Source organism: Momordica charantia, assembly GCF_013281855.1.
Source record: "Momordica charantia cultivar OHB3-1 chromosome 7 unlocalized genomic scaffold, Mcharantia_2.0 BLBB01000007.1, whole genome shotgun sequence".
Lineage (NCBI taxonomy): Eukaryota > Viridiplantae > Streptophyta > Magnoliopsida > Cucurbitales > Cucurbitaceae > Momordica > Momordica charantia.
Window position 1 is genome coordinate 19,691,055 of NW_028275165.1, and position 24,289 is coordinate 19,715,343.

Below are 24,289 nucleotides of genomic sequence, written 5' to 3' on the forward strand. Positions count from 1 at the left end.
TTCAATTTTCAAATAAACACATATCTTAATACAATCTTATTTTCCATTAAATCATACTCTTTTATGTTATAAACACATATCTTTAAATCACCAATTAGATGGACCCAAAATTTCTCAATAAAACTAAAAAGTAAACAGAAACATTACAAAAAAAAAAGACCTAAATAAAATTTTACCAATAAGAAAACACAGCAATCTGGCAGGAGAATACAGTCGTCTGGTACATTGTGGAAACTTCACTAATTACTAAAGAAAATAAATAAGGAAGCACAGAATAGATTCAAAATTATCACGCATCGATTTTAGTTTATGAGCCCATCCACCAACATTATAGATATTTTAAGAAAGTTTAGGGGTAAAAATGGAAACAAAAGAAAAGGAGGAACAAGGGAGCATGGAAGCTAGCTAAACTCGAAAGAGTATGGAGGTGAGAGAAGAGCGAGAGAGGGCTAAATGAAAAATGTTCTAATAAAATGAGGAGGGAAAATTAAGCAGCGGACTTATTATCGTCATCCTGAGCCATGAGCGACTCGATCAGATCCGCAGCGTCCTGAACGGTGGTGATGGTACTGGCGCTCTCTTCTTCCACACTGATCTTAAATTCCTCTTCCAGACCCATCACAATCTCAACCTAAAAACGAATATAATAAATTAACAATAATTTTAGGTTATAATCATGCTGTGTCGACATTTCTATGTTTCCTCGAGTTCCATATTAATATGAGCGGTAAATTAATATTTCCATCATATTTCAAAAAAATTGATAAAATATGAAAAATATCAATAAAATATCACTAATATATACATAATATTAATATTAATTATTTTTTACTAATTTAGAACAAAAAAAAGTTTATTTGTTAATTTAAATATTTTTACAATTTAATTTTTTTTAACTAATATAGAAATATCTATAATATTTTATGGATATTTCTATGAAATCGAGACCTACATTTCTATCGATATCAACCTTGGTTATAATTAATTATGAAGTGCAACCAAAATACTAATCCTAGGCCTTCCCGTCCTTGCCTCTTATTTAATCACCTATCCCACAAAATTCTCCATGAACTTTCACGAGGAGAAAATTTTTCCCATTATTCTTTCAATTTTTAAAACTATTTATTAACTAAATAGTTTTTCTTATTAATGGCTTAATTATCCACCATAAAACTTCATGGTTTAATTCTTTCACACACATCTCCCATCCCAGTTTAGGTAACAGAGAAAAATTGTGGTCGGGCAGAGAATGGGGACGGAAAAACATGTAGGCCATCCTTGCCCTCCGAAGAATAAGAATCTAAACAGATTCCCCACGGCCCCATCCTCACAGAAAAAATAAACATCTCTTGTGTGATCATACTTCCATTTACTTTTTATTGGAAAAAAAAGTCTATAGTTTTTAATTATTTTATTTTAGTTCCCAATATTAGTACAACTTCAGTTCATTTATTTGATAAAAAAAGAAAAAAAAAATCAAAAACACACTATTCAAAATGTGGTTTCAAAAAGGTCGGTATAACTTTTAATAATTTGTGGGGATGGTAAAAAAGCTTAAGACCAAATCTATCGAATTTACCCTTTTGTCCCCATTAGGCGGCCAAAATTGTTTGTGGATACTTACTTATGAAGAATCCTTTTAAATGCTGTTAGGAATTTTTTTTTTCTCTCTCTAATTTGACACAAAAAATAGTCTTAGTTTTTTAATTATAAAAAGCAAATACTCTTTGAATTTTCAAATTAAGCTAATTGATGACAGAGTTAGAGAGGAAAAAGAAAATAGAGTAAAAATATAGGGAGAGATGGGTCAGAGAGAAATTTTACAAAGACAAGTTTGAAGAGAGAATTTAAAGAGATGATGGGAAGATTCTAAAATGTATTTCACAATCACAAGTAAGAACAGACGCAAGCACGATATTTGGTAGAAATTTGTTACCGTATCAAGGGAATCAGCTCCAAGCTCAGAAAACTTTGATTCGCCATTGACATTAGAATCTGCAGCTAGAGCAAGCTGTTTCCTCACGATTTCGACCACCTTGTCCACGGTCTCTGGTTTAGCCTGTCCAAGAGTTTCAGAAGATGTAAACAAATATAAGGCATGGGGATTTGAACCTCCGACCTCTAGAGAAAAAGTTATATGCGTTGAGCTATTCTCATGTGGTTAGAATTTACATATGGATGCAGAAAAGGAAAGAAATCATCCTCTATTTGAATACAATGTAGGTTATAAAATTAAATAATAATAATAATATATTAAATAAGTGAAAAAGAAAAAAAGCAGAAATATACTCATCATTACCACTTCTGAGGCTCTAACATAATCTCACAAGCAACACATGACGATGGACCAAATAGTATGAGTTCTGAGGACCATTCATTTTTGGATTCTTCTTGGTTTTAAATAAGTGGAATAAACGCAAATGTGATGACAAGCTAAAACAACTCATCAACAGCTATCAATATGCAGATTTGTTCCGGCAGTTTTCATCTTCTTTTATATCTATTTTCTTTTTAGTGAATATGAAATCTTATCTTCATATCTCCACGATCACAATCAGCAGAAGCAGAAACAGAAAGATCCATAAATCACAGACAGTGAACATCCATGTAGAGGTTGGTGCGAGCATATGGGGGCTAGTACTTGATATACTGTTTAATTAAGTTGATTTGTAACTGGCCAATAATTATTGCTCGACTTTGTCGCAACAATTTCAGAGAAAACCATATGAGCCAACGAAAATAGTTTTGAAACAGTAAGAATCACACACAGTAACAAATATGCTTGAAACTCTCGGTATCAAAATCGAAGAAGAAAAACTTTAGTTAAATCACAAAAGATATGGTATGAGGAAACTTACCGCACAGCAAACCTGAAGGCGTCCTTGCCTGTAACTCCTCTGCAAGGGATAACTTGCTCTGCCGAAAGGCACGGAAACTAATTTCAAACTTGAGATCCTGCCGCTAGACGCCTGCTAGAAAATTCCAGCAGAAGAATTAATACACAGAGAGCAAAAATAAATATGAAAATTGAATAAGATTTCTCAACAATAAACAACCAAAAATATGTTTCTACAATCAAAACCGACGGCGAAACTCATGGACGAGAAATAGAAGCAATCAGATCTATAATCCGGGTACCGAATCCAATCTAGTCGGATCCTTAACCATTTTAAAGCTCACTTGTTCACAGTTATCAGAATCATCGGTCGAAAGAAAGAAACCGTAACAAAAAGTATTCTGCATCTTTAATCAAAGGGACCAAACAAACAAATACAGTTTCCAAAACTTTTAAGAGAAAACAAACCGGATCCTGAAAAACACTTGGCAAAAGTAAATCACGCAAATCTATAGATTCATAGAACCAAATTACAAAGATTCGACCAAAAGTAACCGGAATTAACAACAAAGAGGCGTAAAAGAGAACTAAAAAGCGGAGGAGACGAAATTTACCTGGATTTGCTTGAAAGAGGCGGAGAGGGAGGGCATGGAAACCGAAGATCCAGCGACGGAGAACATTTTTTGGGAGAGAGTGACAGAGAGATCTGAGATTTGGGAGAAATTGTTTATGAAAAGAGAAAGAGAGAGCGGATATGAAGCCGGAGAGCACAAAGACTGTGAAAAACCTCAAATGCGAACAAAACGATTTTATAGATCGCTTGTTCGGTAGCGTCGTCTCGTTCCTCTTCGTTTGTATCGAATTGTGTTTGGACGCGCGGCTTCTTCATTTCTCCTGCCCCGGTTATGCAATTGCTCTTGTTTGGCTATGCGTATAGTGGGTCCTTAGATGAGAATTCTGAAACCCCCTGTTTGGAAACGAATGCATGCAAAACCTAAAAGATTTTAAGTGGATTTTGTTTAACTGATCTTTATCTTTAACTTTAAAAAGGTATCTAGAGCTTTCAAAATATATTATAGATTTTTTCAATTCAATTAGATACAAAATTTAACATTCCAAAATTAATTAGACATTAAACTTTAAGTATCTATTAGATAAAATATTTTTAAATTCAAGAACTTGTTAAATATTCTAAAATGTTTTAAATGCTTTCTTTAGAAATAAAATAAAATAAAATTCAATGAACTGCTTGCATAACTTATCTCTTATTTTTTTCCATGTTTTTTTTTATATAAATGTGTTTCTTATAGTTATATCTACATTTTTTTAAATGAATATCACTTTTTATTGTTTTATTTTAGTATCATTGGTTGATGTCAATATAAAGGTAGTTCAACAGTTAACATCTTACTCCTTCTTTTGAGATCCAAAATTTAAATCCATTTCACATTTTGTTGTATTATATATATATGAATATATATCTCAGGATCAATAAACATTCATTTTAATATGTAAATATGTATGATAATGTTATTAAAAATATATATATATAATATGATAAGTGAAAATTTAAACTTGCAAATTTGTGAATGAGAATCACGACTCTCACCTCTACCTTAACAATAAATAATGCTAATTTTCACTATAAATAATGCTCGTGTCGTGGAAATATCTAGAGTTTTGATGTCAGTTGATTGCTTCTTCTCCAAATTGAAAGGTTTGTAGATTTTTCTGAGTGGAATGTCATTTTTTTATATTAAAATTGGTTGTGTTTCATATTTAAATATTAATTAATACATAACTGAATAAACATTTTCAGTTAAATTTAGCCATTGATTTCATGAAATTATTCAATAATTTTTAGTATTTTTCTTCTTGAAAATATACATTAGAAAAACGTTAATTTTGGGGTCAAGGTGGGAAGGAGGCTGAACCTACTAAAATTGAATAATAATAATTGTGTACAAAAGAATGCTCTTTTTTTAGCATAATAATTGAATAAAAGTTTAACCTTCAAAGTGCACAAGGTAGTTGGTAGGTTAACTAGAATTTTAGCACCTTGGCCAGACATTTATTATAATATGAAATTGTATGCCTCACAATACTTTACCCCAATATATTTGATGACCTAATTATTTGACTTGTTCGAGTTGAAATGGGGAAATGGTTTCCAAATTTGCCTAAAACTAACAAAATTTAAATTAAATAAACATAATTTTGTTCATCAATGTTTAATAGGATAGGTCCCTTTGGAAAAGGATCTCAAATTAATTCATACCTAAATTATATAACTGTATTATTAAAATAGTCATTAAGATCAAGAAATATAAATTCATTATTATTTATGAACGGTAGATTGACTAAAAAGATGAGACACAAAAATTATAGATGAAAAGAAAAACTTTTTTTTAGTTTAAATATTATTTTTGCATTGGTTTTCAGGTTTGGTGCATTTTGATCCATGTATTTTTAAAAAGTGACTATTTAAGTCCATTTATTTTCATTTTCATTTGATTTAATCTCGCAGGACAATAGTCTTATCCTACAACATTTAATGTCAAGAAACACATAAACAAAGAACAAGAAAATTAGGTTTCTTGAAAGATAATTTTACTCTGCTTGATCTTTTCACTGTGCTCTTTATTACATCATAAAAGTGAAAAATCTCCACATGGCTATTCTAGACTCTGACTATTCCATTACGTCGAAGGTTGGAAAGAAAAATACCCCAATGATTACCAATTAATGAGCCGGCAATAATGGGCTAAAAAAATAAAATGATGTCATTTAGTTGGATATCTTCCCGGTTTAAAGATGAGAATGAACCATAGATAAAAACAGAAAAACCAAAATATCATTTAAACTTATAAGAAATAATTTCTAAAAAAACTAAAATAAAAACGTTACCGACCATACGTTTTTTTTTTTTTTTGGTATTTAGCAAACTGCTTAACGTTTAATTAGAAAACTTAACATAATGAAACATAAAAATAGTAATAAATGAATATAAGAAATTGAGGAAGGCCTAACTTATAAGTTAGATTTTTCAGTTGGAGAATTATTATCATGAATATGTTTCTGAAAACTAACTTCACCACTTCACACAATTACAAAACTAGGATCGAAAAAAACATCAAAACCTTATATTAGGTTGAAATCAGCAAAATTTTACATAAACAAATCTGAAAAAACTTGCAAAGTGTTACAAAACCCACCAAATCCCCCTCACCCATAATTCCAAAAAAAAAAAAAAAACCACATCATTTTCCTTGTTAACCTATACAACAAAACCATACTTCTTCCTTTTTCTTCAACATCTCTCACCACGCAAAATCCCGCAAAATCCCAAGCCAAAACAGAGAAAGAAAAATGAAAGAGGGAAAAGAAACAAAACAATGCTGTTATTAAAATCTGTTACCTTTTTTTTCTCTTCCTTGTTGCTGAACTGAAGTATAGTATAGTATACCTGGTTTGTTTTGTTTTCTACCTTGGAGTTTGTATAAGAATGGTTTTGGTGTCATCAATGGCTTCGAGTCCCTCCGTCCGCCATTGTTGAGCGGCGGCCTGATCTTCAGTGGGCGAGCCAGGGACGAAGGGGACGAACCCACGCCCTCCAAAAACCGGCCGCATGAAGGCGTCGTCGAATCTTCGCCAATAATGGTGTACGGAATGGGTGGGGATTCTGAGGAGCAGCCGCAGAGGAGACGCGACGGCGCCGTTTCGGTCATCGGAGAGGAGTGGGACAGTGAAGGATTTGGGGGATGATGGTTCGGAAGAGAGCATGCTCATCGAATATTTCGGTTGGGGAAGCAAAACCCCAATCAACGGTTTCGTCATCATTCCGAAAACCTGAAAAGAAATTTAAAAAAATTTAAAAAAAAGAAAGAAAAGAAAATCACTGGACCAGAAATATATTAATAATTATATACGCTTACTCTATGTAACTTAAAAGAATTAAAAACAGTAAAAATTTAATTCCTATAGTTTAAAATTTGTAATAATTTAGTTTCTACCGTAAAAAATCTTATTAAAATTAAGTGTTGATTTTTATCATATAACAATTTAACTTTTGTAATTTACAAACACATTTAGTCTCTTATCAGTTTATCTATCTACATATATAAGAAATTTAACAAAAATTTTCACGACGGAGACTAAATCGTTGCAAACTTTAAACTACAAAGATTAAATTGCTACATACTAAAATTTAGGAGTTAAATTGTTATCAATTTGAAAGTATAGGGGTTAAATGCTTACAAACTAAAATTGAAAATAAAATTGTTAATTCAATGGGAGTACAGAAACCAAAAATATTTTTTTAACCTAGAAATTTTTACTAATTTTTTTTAATGCGTTTACTTTAATTTGTCAATTTCTACTTTATGTAAGAGAGACGGGTCTTACTAAAATTTTTAAGCCACAAAAAATATACTACATCATAATGTTAATCTAAATTTTAGGATACAAAAATAGATCCATCTCAAATTCACGGCCTAAGTTTATTACTTCCCCAACAAATATCTCAATTTAAAATTAATCCACCACATAAATCTTTCAATCAATATGTCATACAAGCATAAATTGGAACTAAGAGTTAACCAAAAAAAAAAAAATTAAAAGACATTTTAGAATTTTCTTAAATTAGTAAACAAATAGGCAAACCTTGAAAACACATAAAATTAATAGAAACTTTTTTTAAATGCAAAAACTAGATAGACACATCTTTGGAAGTTCAAACTTAATTTAACCAAAATATTATTAACTTTCTGTATTTATTCAAATATAAAATAATTGTTGTTTTTGTTAATGGGAACTGGGAAGTTACATATTTTATGGTATTATTTAAAATTTTAAATCATATTATTTGCATAAAAGATTTAAACTTGTACAAAATTATATTATTTAGAGGGAGAGAGAGGCTGACCACGGTGCTGGAAAGAACAACTGTGATGGTACTGGTGATCATGATTGCATTGCCTGGTAAATGGGTGTGGCCTGACCTGGTAAACTGCATTTATTTAAACACAAAATAATTTGTTAAAAATTTTCTATTGTAAATGTACATTGGCCCCACGTAAAAAGAAATGACATTATTAATTTTGTTTAAAAAAAGACAAGAAAACAAAAGTTGAAAATTATAGTTCAAAAGCTTCCCTCCCACTCACGCTAGCTCACTTTATTATGTTATCATAGAAGGAATCTAAAAAGAGAGCCAACTATATTACAAAGTTTCAAAAAGTATTTTAACCCCTGTTCTGTACATTTAAAAAGTGATAAGTTTGATCTTAATTTACAAAATTCAAACACAAATTTTATACATCAGTGAAACTGTTTGATATAAATTGATGGTTACATTTCAAGAAATTTAATAAGTGAAGTGTCATGTTAAAATTAATGGAAGAAAATGAAATAGAAATGCTAAAATTAAGTTCGAAGAAATGAGATAGAAATTAAAATGAATGGACCAAAATGGTCACTTTTAAAAAAAGGAAAATACTTGCCTCCTCAACAATCAGGAGGAACTTTCTCGTTATTAAATGTTTGAAAACTAGGGGAGAGAAATGCAAAAACATAAACTTTTTATAAATAATAACGAATGGTCAAATATTTAGTAATGAGGAGGATAAAACTCCTCATTGTTGAGGATGCAAATATTTTCTTTTTTAAAAAATACAAAGATCAAAATACACGTTTGGACAATACAGAGACTATAATAAATAAATAAAAGTTAGAAAATACATGGATCCAAAGGAATATTTTGAAAATAAAAAAGAACAAAATTAAAAAAGTACTGAACTAAAATAATATTCAAACCAAAGACAAATGTTCCAAAAAAAAATATAACAATAAAGAATTAATATACGAAGTAATATACAGAACATTGGTAGCTGGTTTAGCAAACCTGATTATATGCAAGCGCCATTGATACAGCACCACGCATGAGACCAGCCCACCAAATAGTGACCTGCAAAAAGAGAATTTTGCGAAGATATAACGCATAAGTTGACTCAAAACAAGAGATCCAAATTCAACAAGAGAAGCTGACAAATTAAAAGCCGTACTTGTTGTTCCAAGTTTAGTTTCTCGTGCGAAGATTTCTTGGTCAGATTGGACAAGAATGATAAAGGAAAAACGAAGGCTGCTCTTCCAACGACAACCAATCCCAACAGTATAGAGCTCACCCCAATTGATTTCCCAGGACTAAAAGGAAAAAAAAGGATAACTAAAAACGACTCCGATCGACCAATATTGTTAATTAAAAATGACATACTACATGACATATAGAGGTGAGCATCTAAACAGAACAAAATAGCACTTGCAATATATCCTCTTTTTGAAGTAAGATATTAAATTTTTGTGTGTCGTGTCAAATCAGACTATAATTTTCCAATAAATATGTCATGTTATCATATATTATGAAATTATATGGATGACTACCTATGGCTAACAAATCTCCACTTCTCGATATCAAGAGTATCCATGCCAACGTAGAGAAAGATGAAGATCTCGGCAACGAAAGAAAGGGTGGCAAAAGCATGCCTGCAGTAATGTGCAATAAGAATTGAAATGTCAGCTGAAATATGGAAATTTGTTAGGAAAAAAAAAAGAACAAATGAAATATTCTTTCAAGTAATTGACTTACTTTGTTGTCACTCTTGAACTTTCAGTCACGTTATGCCATGTATAATGAGACATAACAATACCGCAAAAGAATACAGTGAGAATTGCACTTAAATAGAAGAGCTGCAATAAGAATCGACTTCAAATACCATAAAAGAAAACAAAAACAAAAAAGATATAAAGAAGGAAGAAAAGTGTGACAGAATTTGAAGCGTCTTACTTCAGCTAACATATAAGAGAAGTACGCCATGAGTATCATAAGAGCAACCTCACGATCAGTAGAATGCCTGTTTTCCATAAAAGAAACAAATATAATAGCATCAACAAAAAAATGTTATATGAAAAATATTAAAGAAACGAAGAGAAATATATCCCAACTTTAAATTTCGTATCAGTAATAGTTGTGGGAAATAAATATTGAAGAAGTTAAATTAACCAACCTGCCAAAGTAGAGCTTCTTAATTATATATGCGCTAAGCAGGCCGACCTGCAAATATTGGGTTAGGACCATGTCATGATTTTATGGATAATTTCGGCAACAAAGAGCATATCAATAGGAGTTGGAGAAACTTACTAAAATTCCCAGCACAGTACTTGCAATAAACAGATACAAAAAATTTCCAATGAATTGCAGCACAATGCTTGAATTCATGTGAGAAAGATCAAAGTTCTGGATTGCATTGAATAGCACCACCGATGTGGCATCATTAACTACTCCCTCCCCAAAAACCAGGCTATACAAAAGAGGGGTCTCATCCTGATTAAGAACCTGCAGCAACAAACAGAAATATTTAAGCTTAATTAAGATGAGGAATTAACAAAAGAATCCAACTTAAGAATTTGTTGCAAACCTGTAAAGTGCAAACAGAGTCTGTTGCAGAAAATATTGCTCCAATAGCTATGACCAATAAGGTGAAAAACAGACGAATAAAATAATCAGCATCGTTGGACTAAATTCACAAAAGAAAAAGAATTAATTTGGAGCATACCTAGATAATCTCCAAGATCAAGGGAACCGATATTCATTTTCTGGAAGAAGTGCAAAGCACCTACTCAGTAAGGAAAGAAAGCAATTATTAGTATTTGAGGCCAAAAACTCAAAAGATACGTAAATGGAAGACAGCCCATAAACAACACAAGGAAAAGAAGGCTTCATAAACTTGTTGAAAATATCCTAAATATTAAGTTTACTCCATCTCAACAGCTTTAAGTTTTTTGGTCCTAAATTAATATTCTAGATTAAACTTCTATGGTTTGGCCTCCAAGGATTTTTGTGCTTTGTAAATAGGAGCTGGGAGTATGAACTTTGTTGTAGACAGTGAGCAAAGCAAGTAAGGTGAGTGTGGAAAAGAGAGTGTTCTCTCGTCGATAAAACCGAACCAATATATAGTTTCTTGACTAACGTATTATTTTCCTAAGTGCTCTTCTCATATTTCTTTGTTCCTTCTACAAAATATACCTGATTTGTGATATCTTTACAAACTTTTCAATACATGTGAGGCTTAAGGGGCAAGAAAAAAAGAACTTGGTACAGATTATACCTAATGATATAATACAGAAGGATATGAGAGTGCCAAAAGCACCAAAAAGCACGATTGTCATGATGTTGCGGAAAAATTGCTTCTTCTTCACCTGGAACCTGGAGAAAGAAAAGCAGGTCATATTTACTTATTTAAGGGCCGGTAATATGGTAATCACCAAAGTTGTGGTAATTTATCTGTTTCCTCGGTTCATTTGTGTCACTGAAAGTGCGAGAATAGAAACACTCATCTGAAGGTAAACAGCACAATTTTTCCTCAGATAATAAACTAGTGAGAAGCTAAATGTAATCATGTCAAATTGTGGTTTAAAATGATCAAATTGCATAGATTATGAAACTTTCTCAGGTGTTCAATGATAAGAGCAATATGGCATAATCGAGCACTTGATGACTTCCACAAACAAATGGCATGATTACAAAGTATGCTTCTCTATCTCCTAATTCATGATCACGAGAATACTGAATGCATATAAACTATTGTTTTATGAACTCACAGAAGTTGAAAGAAAAAGTGAGAATTTAATCCAAAACATGATGATGGTGATACATATAATTAAGCTAGACAACCAAACCATTTATTGGAAAATTAGGAGGAAAGAAAATACCACACTCACCCGGCATTGAAAATGATGGGCGGAAGGAGATAAATAAAGAAAAGCTCTCCATTGAACATAAATAAATGGGAGCTTTTCCCTCTGGTTGTTAGCAATATTATGATGCCGGTACACAATCCCTGCCATGATCTCCACTATTCAGATTCTAGATTGGATTTCAAATGAATTCGTAGTTAAGGATGAATTAGAACACTATGAGCTCACAATAACAAGGGCTGTAATGGACTCGTTGATCCATCGATTCTCCTCCAATAAGTGACCGACAACAATACAACCGCAAAGAAGAGCTACGAATAAGTTTAAAGAAACCACCGAAGAATGATCCGCTACCAACTCCATCCCAAAATCCACTATCGACGAGCCTGATTCAACGATCACTTTAGGCGCCATAACTATTCGAAATCCTGCTTTTCAAGTTCGCTTTAATTGACAGCTCGAGGATGATTTTGGTGAACACGCATTTGATGCTTCGAGCAAAATCTGCTGAAAGAAGCACTATAACAAAAAATTTCAGAGTAACATTCTGAGAAATCTGGATTTTATTTCTGCAATACAATGTTTGCGATTCTGACGAGAAAGGAGGATTTTAAGGATACGAATCTATCGGTTTTCACTTCTCCATGGCCATTACAAAATCTTGACATAAAACTAAGATGTCGTAACGGTCCAAATCTCAAGAAAAACTCGCAATCAGAATCTAACATAACTTCTCTTTCTTTTCCATCAGCTTTCTCTTCAAGCAAACAGAGAAATGACCAATACAGTTCGACAGTTTAAAGTACCATGCCACTACGTAAAGGGAAATGAAATAGAAAATGCATATACAGTTGCAACAAGCTCATGAATCTAGAGTAATGGAAACTGAATTAACCAGTGAAAAATCTCACTCACCAGGAACCGGAAATCAACCGCATAAACTGGCGAAACTCTGCAGCCGATTTCAGAGCTTCGAACAAGAACATCCGGCTCAGAGAAAACGCATTGATTCAAGCAAAATGAACGAAAAAGAGAGGGAATTGAGGAGACGATAATGGAGGGAATTGGAGCAGAGTGCTCCTCTTTGTTTACGTTTTTGGATTTGACGAAACAAAAGCGAGGGAATGAGAATGGGGAAGGCCACGACTGAAAGATGTTTATATACGGCTGAGTAGCGAAGTTTAAACTTCGGAGGAATCTGGACCGTCCGTTGCGAGAGGGTGATGACGATCGTGATTAGATCGAGGGCTGAGATTATCTGCTACGATGGGTCTGTTTGTATTCTACAGTTTCCAGAAGATGGCACTTTTTTTGGAATGGAAAGGGAGGGAGAGAATGTGGGAAACAACGTGGGACCCACATGTATCATTTTGTCGTATGTGGAATCTTCCCTCACAAATGGAGATTTCCCTTTTTTCTTTTTATTTGTATATATTTAGCTCGTACATTTCCATTTTTCAATTTAATATTGGAAAAAGTGTTAAAGATATTTAATTTAATAAAGTAATATGAAAATATTTTTAGCTTAAATTACATTTTAGACTTCCACTTTCATGTTTATAATATTTTAACTAATAAATTTTAAAATATTTTGTTTTGTGTTTTCTTCTTTCTTGTTTATACTATTTTAACGAATAAATTTTAAAATATTTTCTTTTGTGTTTTCTTAATTTTACAAACTATTTTAGTTTCTGAACATCATTAATCTTTTTTTTTCTTAACATGGATAATAGTTAATTCTTAGTTTTTTTTATTATTTTTCTTTATATAAAATTTTTTAGTACGGGATGGGGATCGAACTTAAAACCTCTTGGATATAGATATATAACAATCACCGTTGAGCTATACTCGTTTTACAAAGTTAATGAGCTAAATCCTTGTCCCCTTTATATTATATTAAAAAAGTATATATACTTATCTCCGACTTATCTTTGACTAATAGGCTAATAGGCTGTGATTTCAAATCTCCACCTCACTTATTATACTAAAAAGGATATATACGCCGTTTCTAAATTACATAAACAAACACTAAATAGTTCTTTAATATTTCTATACTTTTAGAATTGAATATTTAATTTTTTTTATTGTATGTGTATGTATATTTGTTATAAATAATATTTATATGATTAATTTATTTAGAACTATTATCACGTCAATATATAAACATATATTATTTTAAAAAATTATAAAATAATGTATCTCCAATAATTTGTGTCCAACATTTTTATAAATTTACATATCGTCATGTCGTGTCCTGTCTTATCTATGTTTCTACTTCTTAGTTGCTAGTATCCACAAATCAATCCGGAAGTTGTGTCCGATTTGCTGATTAATACACCAATTTAGTCAGATTTGGTTGGTTTTTCGGCTTTGGATGTTCACTCCTAGTCTTGATCGATCGGTTGGTAATACTAACTAAATTAGTGTATATATTGAGTGAGTTATTTTATCGAACACATGGTGTGCACTATGCTCATCATCACATATGCATGTAAACTTTTGGTTCCCTGATCTGATCTCGACCGTTCAATTGAATCTGCAACTCAAAATTTGGGTTTAAAGAAGACGTAGTTTATTGTATGAGCGGCCGATTTGAGCCCTTGTTTCATTTTCCTAATCCTGCATTCATTAGGTTTCCCACTTTAAAAATTGTGGTCGGGATGGGAAATTTTGTACGGCTTTTTTCTTACATGAATAATGAATTGTTTGATCCCATACCAATTTATGTAGTGGTATATATATGTGTGAAAGTTGTCATTGTCCACGGTATATAGAATTAGAATTGTTATAATTAATTATTAATGCATGAAAATGACCAATTCTCTGCAAAGCACGAACTCGAGTATAGTCAATGTATGCGACAGAACCTGCACAAAGAGAGGCAAATGATCTGCCACTCAAGTCCGTCTTGATCTCATCCGTATTCAATGTGAGGATAATTTCGCCTACTCGTATAATGAGGTGGGAATCTCTATTTATAGAGGTTGAGTTTTCTGACATAATTTGAGGAGCGGTTATGATCGTCTCGTAAATCACGACGCCTTTACCAGAGAAACGATTTTTGACTTGTGACAAATAGTATGCACATCCCTTACGAGGGTGAGCTATTGAGATCCTTATTGGTCGGCTCAATTTTTAAGAAATTTCAGACGACCAATAACACATTAACGTCGACTCATTCTTTAAGAGGTTTCGAGACGTTTATTCTACTTTCACATACTTAGTATCCAGTAGCACCTTCCAACCTACAAAGTACTGACATGTGACGTGTAACTCTACCTTCAACAATGTCTACAGGGGTTTGACTAATAAGCATATACCTGCGTTGTTTGATAAATTTAAAAAGAAAAAAAAAACCTTGGTCAGATTAGGAAAGTATGTGTATACGGTCGTTAATGAGGTTGCCAAGTATGTGTATACGGTCGTTAATGAGGTTGCCAAGTATGTGTATACGGTCGTTAATGAGGTTGCCATATTGTATAACACAGGCTTGAATCCAAGACTTTGATTAATTCACACTCACAAATAATATATTATTTTGTTTAGAATGCGATTAAAGTCTCACCTTAGTTAAATAAAGGGAATATTATAAAAATATATAGGTAAGAGACAACATCTATATTGATATGAGATATTAATGGGTAAAACAAAAAACAAAACTACGATGGCTAAACAATAACTGACTTATGAATGTAACATCTCAATTTCAGGATTCAACAAACTCAAAAGTGTGTAAGTAACTGTAGATAATATTGAAATAAAACTTAGAAAAGTTACTTGCAAAAAAGGAAAGAAAACAAAATAATTATTTTATAGACTATATGCGGTCATTCAAATTATCACACAAAAGTACTTGTGATTCCTTAAATTTAATTTCAATATTAATTGAGTAGCGAATGAATTTTGCTCGAGTGACCATAAATAATTTCAAAAGAACGTCTAATTAGAAATAAAAGCTACAAAATCACAACATTCGAATGCAAAATAATGACTAATGAAAATTCTAAAATTATGTCGTATCTTATCACAAACTTATGAGATGAAAAAATATATATACCTTATATCCAACATGTTCCCCAAATGCTACCCATTCAAATCCCAAGTAAAATCACGAAGAGAAAACATATCTTATCTCCAAACAAAACATAAATCTACCAAAGTTAAAGTGGAGGAAGAAATGAAGCAAACAAGAATTTAACTAAAGCAATGCAAAATATATATGTACAATACTGAAGTGTTTTATAGGTTAACATTAATTATCATTAAAACTTCATAATTTTGTCAATTACCAGTGAACTATACTCTTTTTACACATAAAACTTCATAATTTTTAAAGAATATAAAATTAAATATATGTTTATATCTAAAAAATGAGTGTCCATGGATAAGCGTTTGGGTTTGGACGAGGAATTGGCTGTCGTGTTTATGCGGATCGGCGAGCAATCGGCGATCCAAAGCAAATCTCCACGTCCAGGCCGGCAAGCCCTGATTTTATGACTCAGCCATCCCCGACAAAAGCCTGTTCAAAATCCCGATTTTTTAACCGAATAATTGCGATTGAGCGCGACATTTAAGCGGCAATTTGAGTCGCACGAGTCAATCTTAGCGCCCCTTTAATCACTCTTGTTTCTTTTTTTCTTCTTAATTTTAAATCGGATACGCTGCGGCCGTGTACAGATCTGCAAGCCCCTCCCCACCGTTGATCTGAACGCCACCTAGCGATTGAGTCCCGTGTGATCGTTTCATGAGCTGCCACGTTGCAGAGGAATGGTGGAAGTGGGCCAGGGTCTGTTTCCTTGGTGGTTTTGCTTCGCCAGCCGCTCGCGTGGGTTCGTTATATGATCTTGCCCACCAAGTCTTTCGCATTTACCCTTTTTTTTTCTTTTTTTTTTTATTTTATAATTTATAATACTTTTTTTAATGGAATGTGGGGTCCACTGCCGTCGAAAAACGTGGACCCAGTGAGTTTCCTTCATGTTTTGGTTCGTTGAACACTAAACTGGTGGGGTCCATATAAACATTTTGGCATCGTAGATTTTGCGTTATAATTTATACGTTAGAAAATAAATTTTTATTATTATTATTTTTTTTTAGTACAACCTAAGAAGCATACACGAGACACGGATATGGTAATAAATTATTTTATAAAAATTTAGAACAAAGATACGGCAATGATACGTTTATTAAAATATACAAATTTTTTTAAAGAAATTCAAAGTCAATAATCTTATACGTTTTTATGTATAAGAAATGAGTTTGATGCATTCTACTCTCAATGTTTATTAATTTGCCCTACATTACTATTTATATCTCTTTCTTATGCTTAATAAGTGTTCGACATGTAAAATACTGAACCATGTTCATGTTGGCGAAAATAAAATTATTTATTTTTTATTATTATTATGTTTTCTTAGAATATTTACATTATAATTATGTCTTCAATATACTTGTGTGTGAAATATTTAATGGCAACTTATATATTAAAATAAATATATATATCTTTTATCAATTTACCTTGATATAAAAATATAATTTGAATATAACTTAATGACTAAATGCATCTCTACTTATAGTAGTTCGTGTTGCTCATAATACAGTATTATAAAAAACATGGGAATATCAGTGTTATGAATTGAGTGCAATAAAATAAAATGTAAGTTTTGTGTCATTATAGTAAGTAGAAAGTGTTAATGTAATTCTAAATTTAACTTGTATGGAATTAATATGAGAATGTAAAATTATTTTTTGTGAGCATTTGCGTCAATAATTTGGAAATATACTACATGGATTTGGATTTTATAGCTAAAAAATACAGTTACATGTGTTTTTATCAAAATATTAAAATCTCCGAGAACATTCAAAGATAATTAAGGATCCCGCAAAACAAGGAATTAGCACTTCGAAACTCTTGTCAGTACAGGATTGTAGAGAGTAAATTTCAAATCAAGATATTTGCACACCTCTTTTCTTTATCTCTTACATATTTATTTGAAATAGGAGATAACCGTTGGAGTAGTATACAGAATTCAATAGTTATTTCCATGATTTTAGGCGTAATATGTGCTCTGAAAGGGAAATACAGTCAAGTAATTACCATTCAAACGTTAGTGATTAGTTCAGTAACCTTGTTGTAGAGTCATTCTAGTTTTTGGAGGTTTTCAACATTTACCATTTTCGAACTTTCTTCCTAGAAAACACGAGCAAAGTTAAGCCACTAATTTAATGATGACGTGTCTTTCAATCAAATTCGACCTTCATCCACGTGCCAAGTGCATACGTTTATATTTGTCAAATGATTGATTTACTGATCTTACCATTGGAACAACAAAGTTATACATACTTTTAAAATTCACCCATAATGCTATATACTACGTATTTCTAAAAATTATCCACAGATTGTTCTCAATACTTTATTTTATGAATTACAACTTTATTATAAAACTCACCTTGCGTGGTAACTATTTTATGAAGTGTAAATTGTAATTATTTATTATTAATTGGTTAAAAAATACATTTGGTCCTATCATTTCACTAAAGTAATAATTTAGTCCATGAACTTCAGTTGATAACGATTTAGTACCTGTACTTTCCTTAAAGTAACAATTTAGTCCATGAATTTTAACTTGTAACAATTTAGTTCATGTAGTTTAAAATTTATAATAATTTAGTCCCTATCGTAAATTTTTTTTATTAAAATTAGGTGTCAAATTTTATCATATAACAATTTAATATTTATAATTCGTAAACATATTTGGTCCACTTTTAATTTATCAATCTATACATACATGAAATTTAACAAAAAAGAAATCACTATAAAAACTAAATCGTAACCAACTTTAAATTACAATGGCTAAATTATTACATATTAAAGTTCAAGTACTAAATTATTAGTAGTGCGTTAATTAAAGTTTAGAAATTAAATGGTTAGTTTAACAGAATTAGGTAGAGTAAAATATTTTTTAACCTTATTTGTTTTTTGCGATTTAAGTTTCTAAGAGTCCGTACCAATCAATGAGGAATCTTTAAGTGCCAAGATAAATTTAGAACTTGGCGAAGTTGCCCCCTAACTTTAAGCAAACGAAGTGGCGCAAGTGGCGGCAGATCCAATTGCCCGTTTCTCTCTGAGTTTATTTTATAATTTTTTCTACAACAAAATTAATATTTTAGTACGGTTTGTATTAAATAATAATAATAATTGGTGTACTATGTAGCTATGAATTTAGACTCTTAATTTTAGTTTCTACTTTTTTAAGTTGGACGTGTGATTCGAATTCATGACCCTCTGAGGGATAGTGTCAATTACAGTTGAGTTTAGCTCAGGTTAACCTTAATTTTAATTTGTAACTATTTAGATTTTCGAATTAATAAAAATTTAGTCCATTTTAATATGTGAAATTTAATTTTTGTAATTTAAAGTGGGTAACAATTAGTATCTATCATTAAATTTTTAAATTGTCGGTTTTTATTATGTTAACAATTTTAAAATTTGTATTCTATAAACACATTGGATTTCTCATCACTTTATAATAAACTCCGTTAAATCTTAACCACATCTTTTCACGAGATTAAATCGTTAAAAATTTCAAACAACATACTAAGTTGTAATATAAATTCATATTTGTGGTCTTATATTTTCAACTTGTCTATTATGGTGCCAAGGAAAAAACAATACAACTTAAGCTTTTTTAAAGCCTCTTTGATGTTTATTGGGCCTTGGTCGACAATATTATTTCAGTAACAGTTAAAGGGATTGAATATAATTTAATAATTATAATTAAAATTATTAGAAAAGAAAACGTTATTTTAGTTTGAAATATTTTCCCACGTGTTACAAGTGGAATATAGTTCTTTGAATTATTTAGACGATTGTCATATTAAGAAAAATTATCGATATATTAGTTACAATAATATATCAGTGAGGGGTCGTTATAGTTAGTTATAAGTCGTTATAGTTAGTTATAACTTACCCGTGATGATAGCTTTTATCTTTTTTATTGTGAGCACCTATTCTTAATTTTCTCATAATCTTATTCTGTCATTTGATTTAATTATTTTTATAAAAGTTTATGATAGACATTGACTATCCTTCTCCTAGTTAATTTATTCTGATAGGTGTCTCAACCACTTGAGTTATGCTCGGTTTGGCTGTTCATGTTGGCATTTGAAACTTGAAAACTTGCTTTAATACATGAATTTCTCTATTTACTTTGTTCGGGGATAAAATATCCAATTACCACGTGGAGGATAGAGATTGGCGGTCAGAAGAGATGGTTTAAGAAAATTGTTCGACAAAGCTCCTCCTCGGAACCTTCCGAGGAGGGAAGTTCATTACCCCTAATTGTACTACAACTCGACACGTCCGACCAATGTAACCGCCTGTCGTGACCCTTGTCAAGACTTAAACCTATAAATAGAGGGTCTCTTTTCACCATCAGGGATCGATTTTCTCCTCGAATTTAATATTGAGTCCGAGCTGTTTACTGACTTGAGCGTCGGAGATTTTACCCTCTTGTGCAGGTCTTCCCATCGCCTTCTGGGTCGGAGCGAGGATCAGGTTCGAGCTCAAGAATCATTGTGCAAATTCTTGCACAAACATACTTTTTCTTTAATGTTACATTTTAATTCGTTAACCTTGTATAAAAACACGTTTTGATCTTTTAATTGATTGAAAATAAAGGTAGAAAATGACGCAGTCCTATACTAAAAAAGATAATTATAAAAATGACAATAAATAATGTGAAAACTTTTTTTTTACAGTTTATTAATTACATGCATTGTGGAAAAACTTGATTTAAAACGTCTCCAGTAAGATAATTAATTCATAAACTTTGTTTTTTAATAAGCTTTAATTTATCCGCCAAAACAAACGTAGTTCAATGATAATTGATATATATCTTGAACAAAAGATTGTGATTTTGATTCCCAATCCCAGATGTTGTACTAAAAAAAATTTATCCAACAAATTTGATTTAAACTCGTAAGATTGAATTTTCATTTTGATTCATTCCTATTCGGCTAAACTGAATCATTCTCGTCTCACTCCATTTACAAATACGAACCCGCTAAGCGACGGCGTTCTCATCCCTCGAATCTTTCCAACAGATTGGGCTGAATACAAAATGGACAATTCTGGGGTGAAAGTGGGTCCAGTCACTCTGCATACACCTCAGGACTTTTTTTTCTTTCTAATATTGCAATAGAAAAAAATAATTATTTACATATAATTAGTTCGAAACTAATATTAAAAATATTGAGAAAATTTGGTCTAAATAGCTGTCTTGCTTCATGTAAGCAAAGCGATATAATTTAAATTCATTTGCCATGCGACATTCTTAAAAAAAAAAAAAAATCTTAAAAACACACACACACAACAAACTTCACTCAAATAAAAACAACAATTTTTTTTAAAATTTAGTTTTAAAATAATAATAATATGAAATAAATAGTTTTTTAACAATATTGAAAAAATTTCCTCAACCTCGAAGGTAGGATGTTTTAGTATAATTTGTGAGAGTGGGCATTCGAATCCACGATCTTTTGGTAGTTGATAGGTGTCATAACTCATCGAATTATGCTCAACTTTACAAAATGTTGAATGTATTATGTTAATTTGCCATGGGAATTGTAAAATAAATACTTTTTGGACAACCCTATGATAACAATACAAAAATTATTATAAAATATTAAAAATCAATAAAAAATAGTTATAGAATGAAAATAAAATTTCAAAATGTTTGCAGAACCATAAATTTCGAGGTAATCATAAACGACCACGTCATTATTGGTAAAACTATATTTTATTAAATTTTGGGTCGATTATAATTTATCATAAAATTAAAATTAAAAACAAATAAATGACAATTCTCAAATAATGCAAATGTTTTTGTTCATGCCATTTGGATTGGATTTAATTGGTCGAATTTGATCATACAAAATGGACCCTAAATCAATTTACTTCACAAATTCATTAGATGATATTTAGTTCCGAAACCAAAATTTACATAAGACCATTACGATGGATTGGTATTTAAATTTTTGAATAAATATAAATCCATTTAAAGAATTTGGCTAAGTCAAAATTCACTCAAACCGAGATCTTTCAAATTAAATCGAGCTCATAGCCCAAATAAAGCTCAAATTCATAAGTTGAGTCTAAAATTAGTTAAGCCCAATGTCCACTTAAGCGTGTTGAAAACTCTACAAAAAGAGGAGTCTAAGAATTCATATATCAAATAAATTCGAATCATAAAAAACTTCCAATATAAAAGTTAAACCCCATGAAATATAGTTTATAAAAAAATCTCGTGTGAACATATACATTTATTAAAAATACTTTTAAATATTAATTTTAGTTATTGCAATAACATTTGCCTATATTTAGAATAGGTATTAGGTTTAGATAGGATTTAGACTCGCAATAAAAAAAAAAAGTCATTAACATTTTATCGATATTTCTATTTGACAGATCAATAATGGGTAATAATTAAATACTCTAAAAGTCGATACTTAAATAAGATTGTATTGAATAATGAAAAACAAAAATAAAAAACTAGAAAGAACCAGTATTTTATGTAACTGTCTTGAAGACAACTATTACAATTACAACCATTCATTTCACTAAATTATTTGAAAAATAATTCCCCATGGGGCCGACATTCCAATCATCAACCATCCTAACTAATCCATAAAATATTTAATAATCATGGAGAAACTATTAAAGAACTTTCAAGATTTCAAGATTAAGACACATGTTTTTAATTAGAATACTGTGGTTCGAATTCTAATAAAAATAATTATGTATATATAAACTAAACTAATTTGTTAATCTGTTTAGATGAATTAGTTGACAATTTATTAATTGGATCATTTTATTTATTTATTTATTTTTATCTTTTTTAATTGTAGTTTGAAATCTGTGAGAGATTAAAGTTTTGCTATTTGCGAGTATACGAACTAATTTAAACATAAATCAACCTATTTTATAGGACAACAACTTGACATTACGATTTTTTTGGTTATCATAAAACTCGTGTATTTTATGTCGTAGGTAAGTAGTCAATTTAAAGTTTGAACCTATTTATTTAAAGTTCATTTACTTTTTTCACTTGTCCACAACAACTACATCAAGTTCTTAGTAGTTCAATCAATAAAGTATTAAAAAAAATTGTAAAATAGCTCTCCAAACACCTAAGTTCAACTAAAAAATACCGGAACCTAACTACATAATTAAACAAAAATGAAGAAAAAAAAACTCAACATTACTATAAAACTTAGAACAAAAAAAGTTTAACATGAAATGATATCTAAAACTTACAACATATTAGAATGTTTTCAAGCCTAACTTAAAATATTAGAGGAAAAAAAAAGACAATTCAAGGTTTTTAGTCAATAAGTATAATTATTTTACTTAATTTAAAGATTTTTTTAATACAATATATGTGAGGATGAGAGATCGAACATTCACTCTGAACAAAATATTTTTAACACTCTGATTTAAAAAAAGATTTATCTATATATATTATTGGTATAATTTTAATTTTGGACGGTTAATTATCATCAACAACAATGGTTTTTAGAACGAACATTAAATTCACGAGTTGAATAGTTAAAGAAACAAAGAATGCAATGTGCGTGACACAAGTCATTCATTATCGTTTTGTATTTTTATTTTTATTTGTTATTAATATTATTATTTTGCTCCAAATTCAACCTCCCAACCAACTTGTATAGCAGAAGTCAAAGTTTTTCTTTTTCTTTTATTTTTTTTCTAATAATGAATAATAAAAATGTATTATTTGGAAGGAAAAAACATTTATTGTTTGACATTTTTTTGGGTATAATTAATGTGAATGAAAAATTGAAAGTTTGGCCTTTAAAAAATAGCAAATAGGCTACTTTGCTTTATTATTTAATATACAATTGTTTGTGCAAGCATTTTATCTTTATATTTTCAAAAAAAAATCTCCAAGCGGTCTTGCCAAGCTCATTATTATTTTTAAAGATTTTTAATAGAATATATTAAATTGTTTTTTGAAAGATAAATAAATTTTTTAGTATAACATGTGAGTGTGGAAATTCAAACTCGTGATTTTTTTTTATACAAAATAAATGTCTTAACTAATAGAATTATGTTTGGTTGGACTGATAATGAAAGCTTTATAGAGAAGCAAAAAATTGGTTAATTGAAGTCTATAAAATGATTAATAAAAATATCTCGTATTATTTGAATGTATAAAATTTACAAATATTGTCAAAATACTCTTATACGAGTGGATCTAAATCAATATTTTAAAAGATATTATACATTTGTCGTTTGGTTCACATTGTGTTAAAGTCACACAATTATTGCTAAAATACGAAAATCTATCTTGTACGCACGTGACAACACGTCTTTTGTACCGCAACTCAAATTATACACAAAACAATTACCACAATCCGCGTGAGTGACAAATTTGATTTATAAGTATCTATTATTCACTCAAAATTGTCATATGATTTAAGCATTAGAGTTGATTCAACCAATACAAAATTGTATAAAAAGAAAAAAGTAGCTCGTAATAATTATTAAAATATTATTTTATGAACAAAAATATTGTTGTGGGGTAAAGGACCATTTGATTGGGTTAAAATACTATTTTCATCGCTATATTTCAATTTTTGTTTATATACTTTTAAAATATCTATTTTTCTTATTTTATTTTC

At 30.5% G+C, this 24,289-nt stretch overlaps 2 protein-coding genes across 5 annotated transcripts; both read right to left on the reverse strand.

The window, feature by feature from the left end:
* Window positions 1-275: 275 nt before the first annotated feature.
* Window positions 276-3,659, reverse strand: LOC111009698 (acyl carrier protein 1, chloroplastic). 2 transcript variants are annotated; one of them, XM_022282881.2, is made up of 4 exons: window positions 3,451-3,659; window positions 2,859-2,972; window positions 1,937-2,059; window positions 276-631 (listed from the first exon to the last, which is right to left on the reverse strand). In XM_022282881.2, the coding sequence occupies exons 1-4, from the start codon at window positions 3,514-3,516 to the stop codon at window positions 488-490; spliced, it is 447 nt and encodes a 148-aa protein (XP_022138573.1). In that variant the 5' UTR covers window positions 3,517-3,659; the 3' UTR covers window positions 276-487. The 2 variants fall into 2 exon arrangements, with proteins under 2 accessions (XP_022138573.1, XP_022138574.1); XM_022282882.2 differs by having other exon boundaries at window positions 2,859-2,969; window positions 3,451-3,646.
* Window positions 3,660-5,424: 1,765 nt separating this feature from the next.
* On the reverse strand, window positions 5,425-12,725 carry LOC111009735 (sodium/hydrogen exchanger 1). Of its 3 annotated transcripts, none has more exons than XM_088126439.1 (15): window positions 12,503-12,725; window positions 11,816-12,091; window positions 11,612-11,730; window positions 10,999-11,096; window positions 10,447-10,506; window positions 10,309-10,355; window positions 10,032-10,226; window positions 9,898-9,944; window positions 9,678-9,744; window positions 9,480-9,580; window positions 9,275-9,376; window positions 8,899-9,037; window positions 8,739-8,801; window positions 7,761-7,844; window positions 5,425-6,685 (listed from the first exon to the last, which is right to left on the reverse strand). In XM_088126439.1, exons 2-15 carry the CDS (start codon window positions 11,999-12,001, stop codon window positions 6,320-6,322), a joined length of 1,674 nt encoding a protein of 557 aa, XP_087982565.1. In that variant the 5' UTR covers window positions 12,002-12,091; window positions 12,503-12,725; the 3' UTR covers window positions 5,425-6,319. The 3 variants fall into 3 exon arrangements, with proteins under 3 accessions (XP_087982565.1, XP_087982564.1, XP_022138620.2); XM_088126438.1 differs by having other exon boundaries at window positions 11,816-12,094; XM_022282928.2 differs by having other exon boundaries at window positions 11,816-12,106.
* Window positions 12,726-24,289: the final 11,564 nt, after the last annotated feature.

What these genes read in the sequence shown, in the direction of transcription:
- LOC111009735 (XM_088126439.1), bottom strand. Translation starts at nt 12,001, where the DNA reads ATGGCGCCTAAAGTGATCGTTGAATCAGGCTCGTCGATAGTGGATTTT. An exon ending in CCATTACAGCCCTTGTTATT is followed by an intron (nt 11,731 to 11,815) that starts GTGAGCTCATAG and finishes AGATCATGGCAG; the next exon opens with GGATTGTGTACCGGCATCAT. An exon ending in AACTAAACTTGGAACAACAA is followed by an intron (nt 8,802 to 8,898) that starts GTACGGCTTTTA and finishes CTCTTTTTGCAG; the next exon opens with GTCACTATTTGGTGGGCTGG.
- LOC111009698 (XM_022282881.2), bottom strand. Translation starts at nt 3,516, where the DNA reads ATGTTCTCCGTCGCTGGATCTTCGGTTTCCATGCCCTCCCTCTCCGCC. An exon ending in CCTCTTTCAAGCAAATCCAG is followed by an intron (nt 2,973 to 3,450) that starts GTAAATTTCGTC and finishes GGAATTTTCTAG; the next exon opens with CAGGCGTCTAGCGGCAGGAT. An exon ending in GAGCTGATTCCCTTGATACG is followed by an intron (nt 632 to 1,936) that starts GTAACAAATTTC and finishes ATTCGTTTTTAG; the next exon opens with GTTGAGATTGTGATGGGTCT.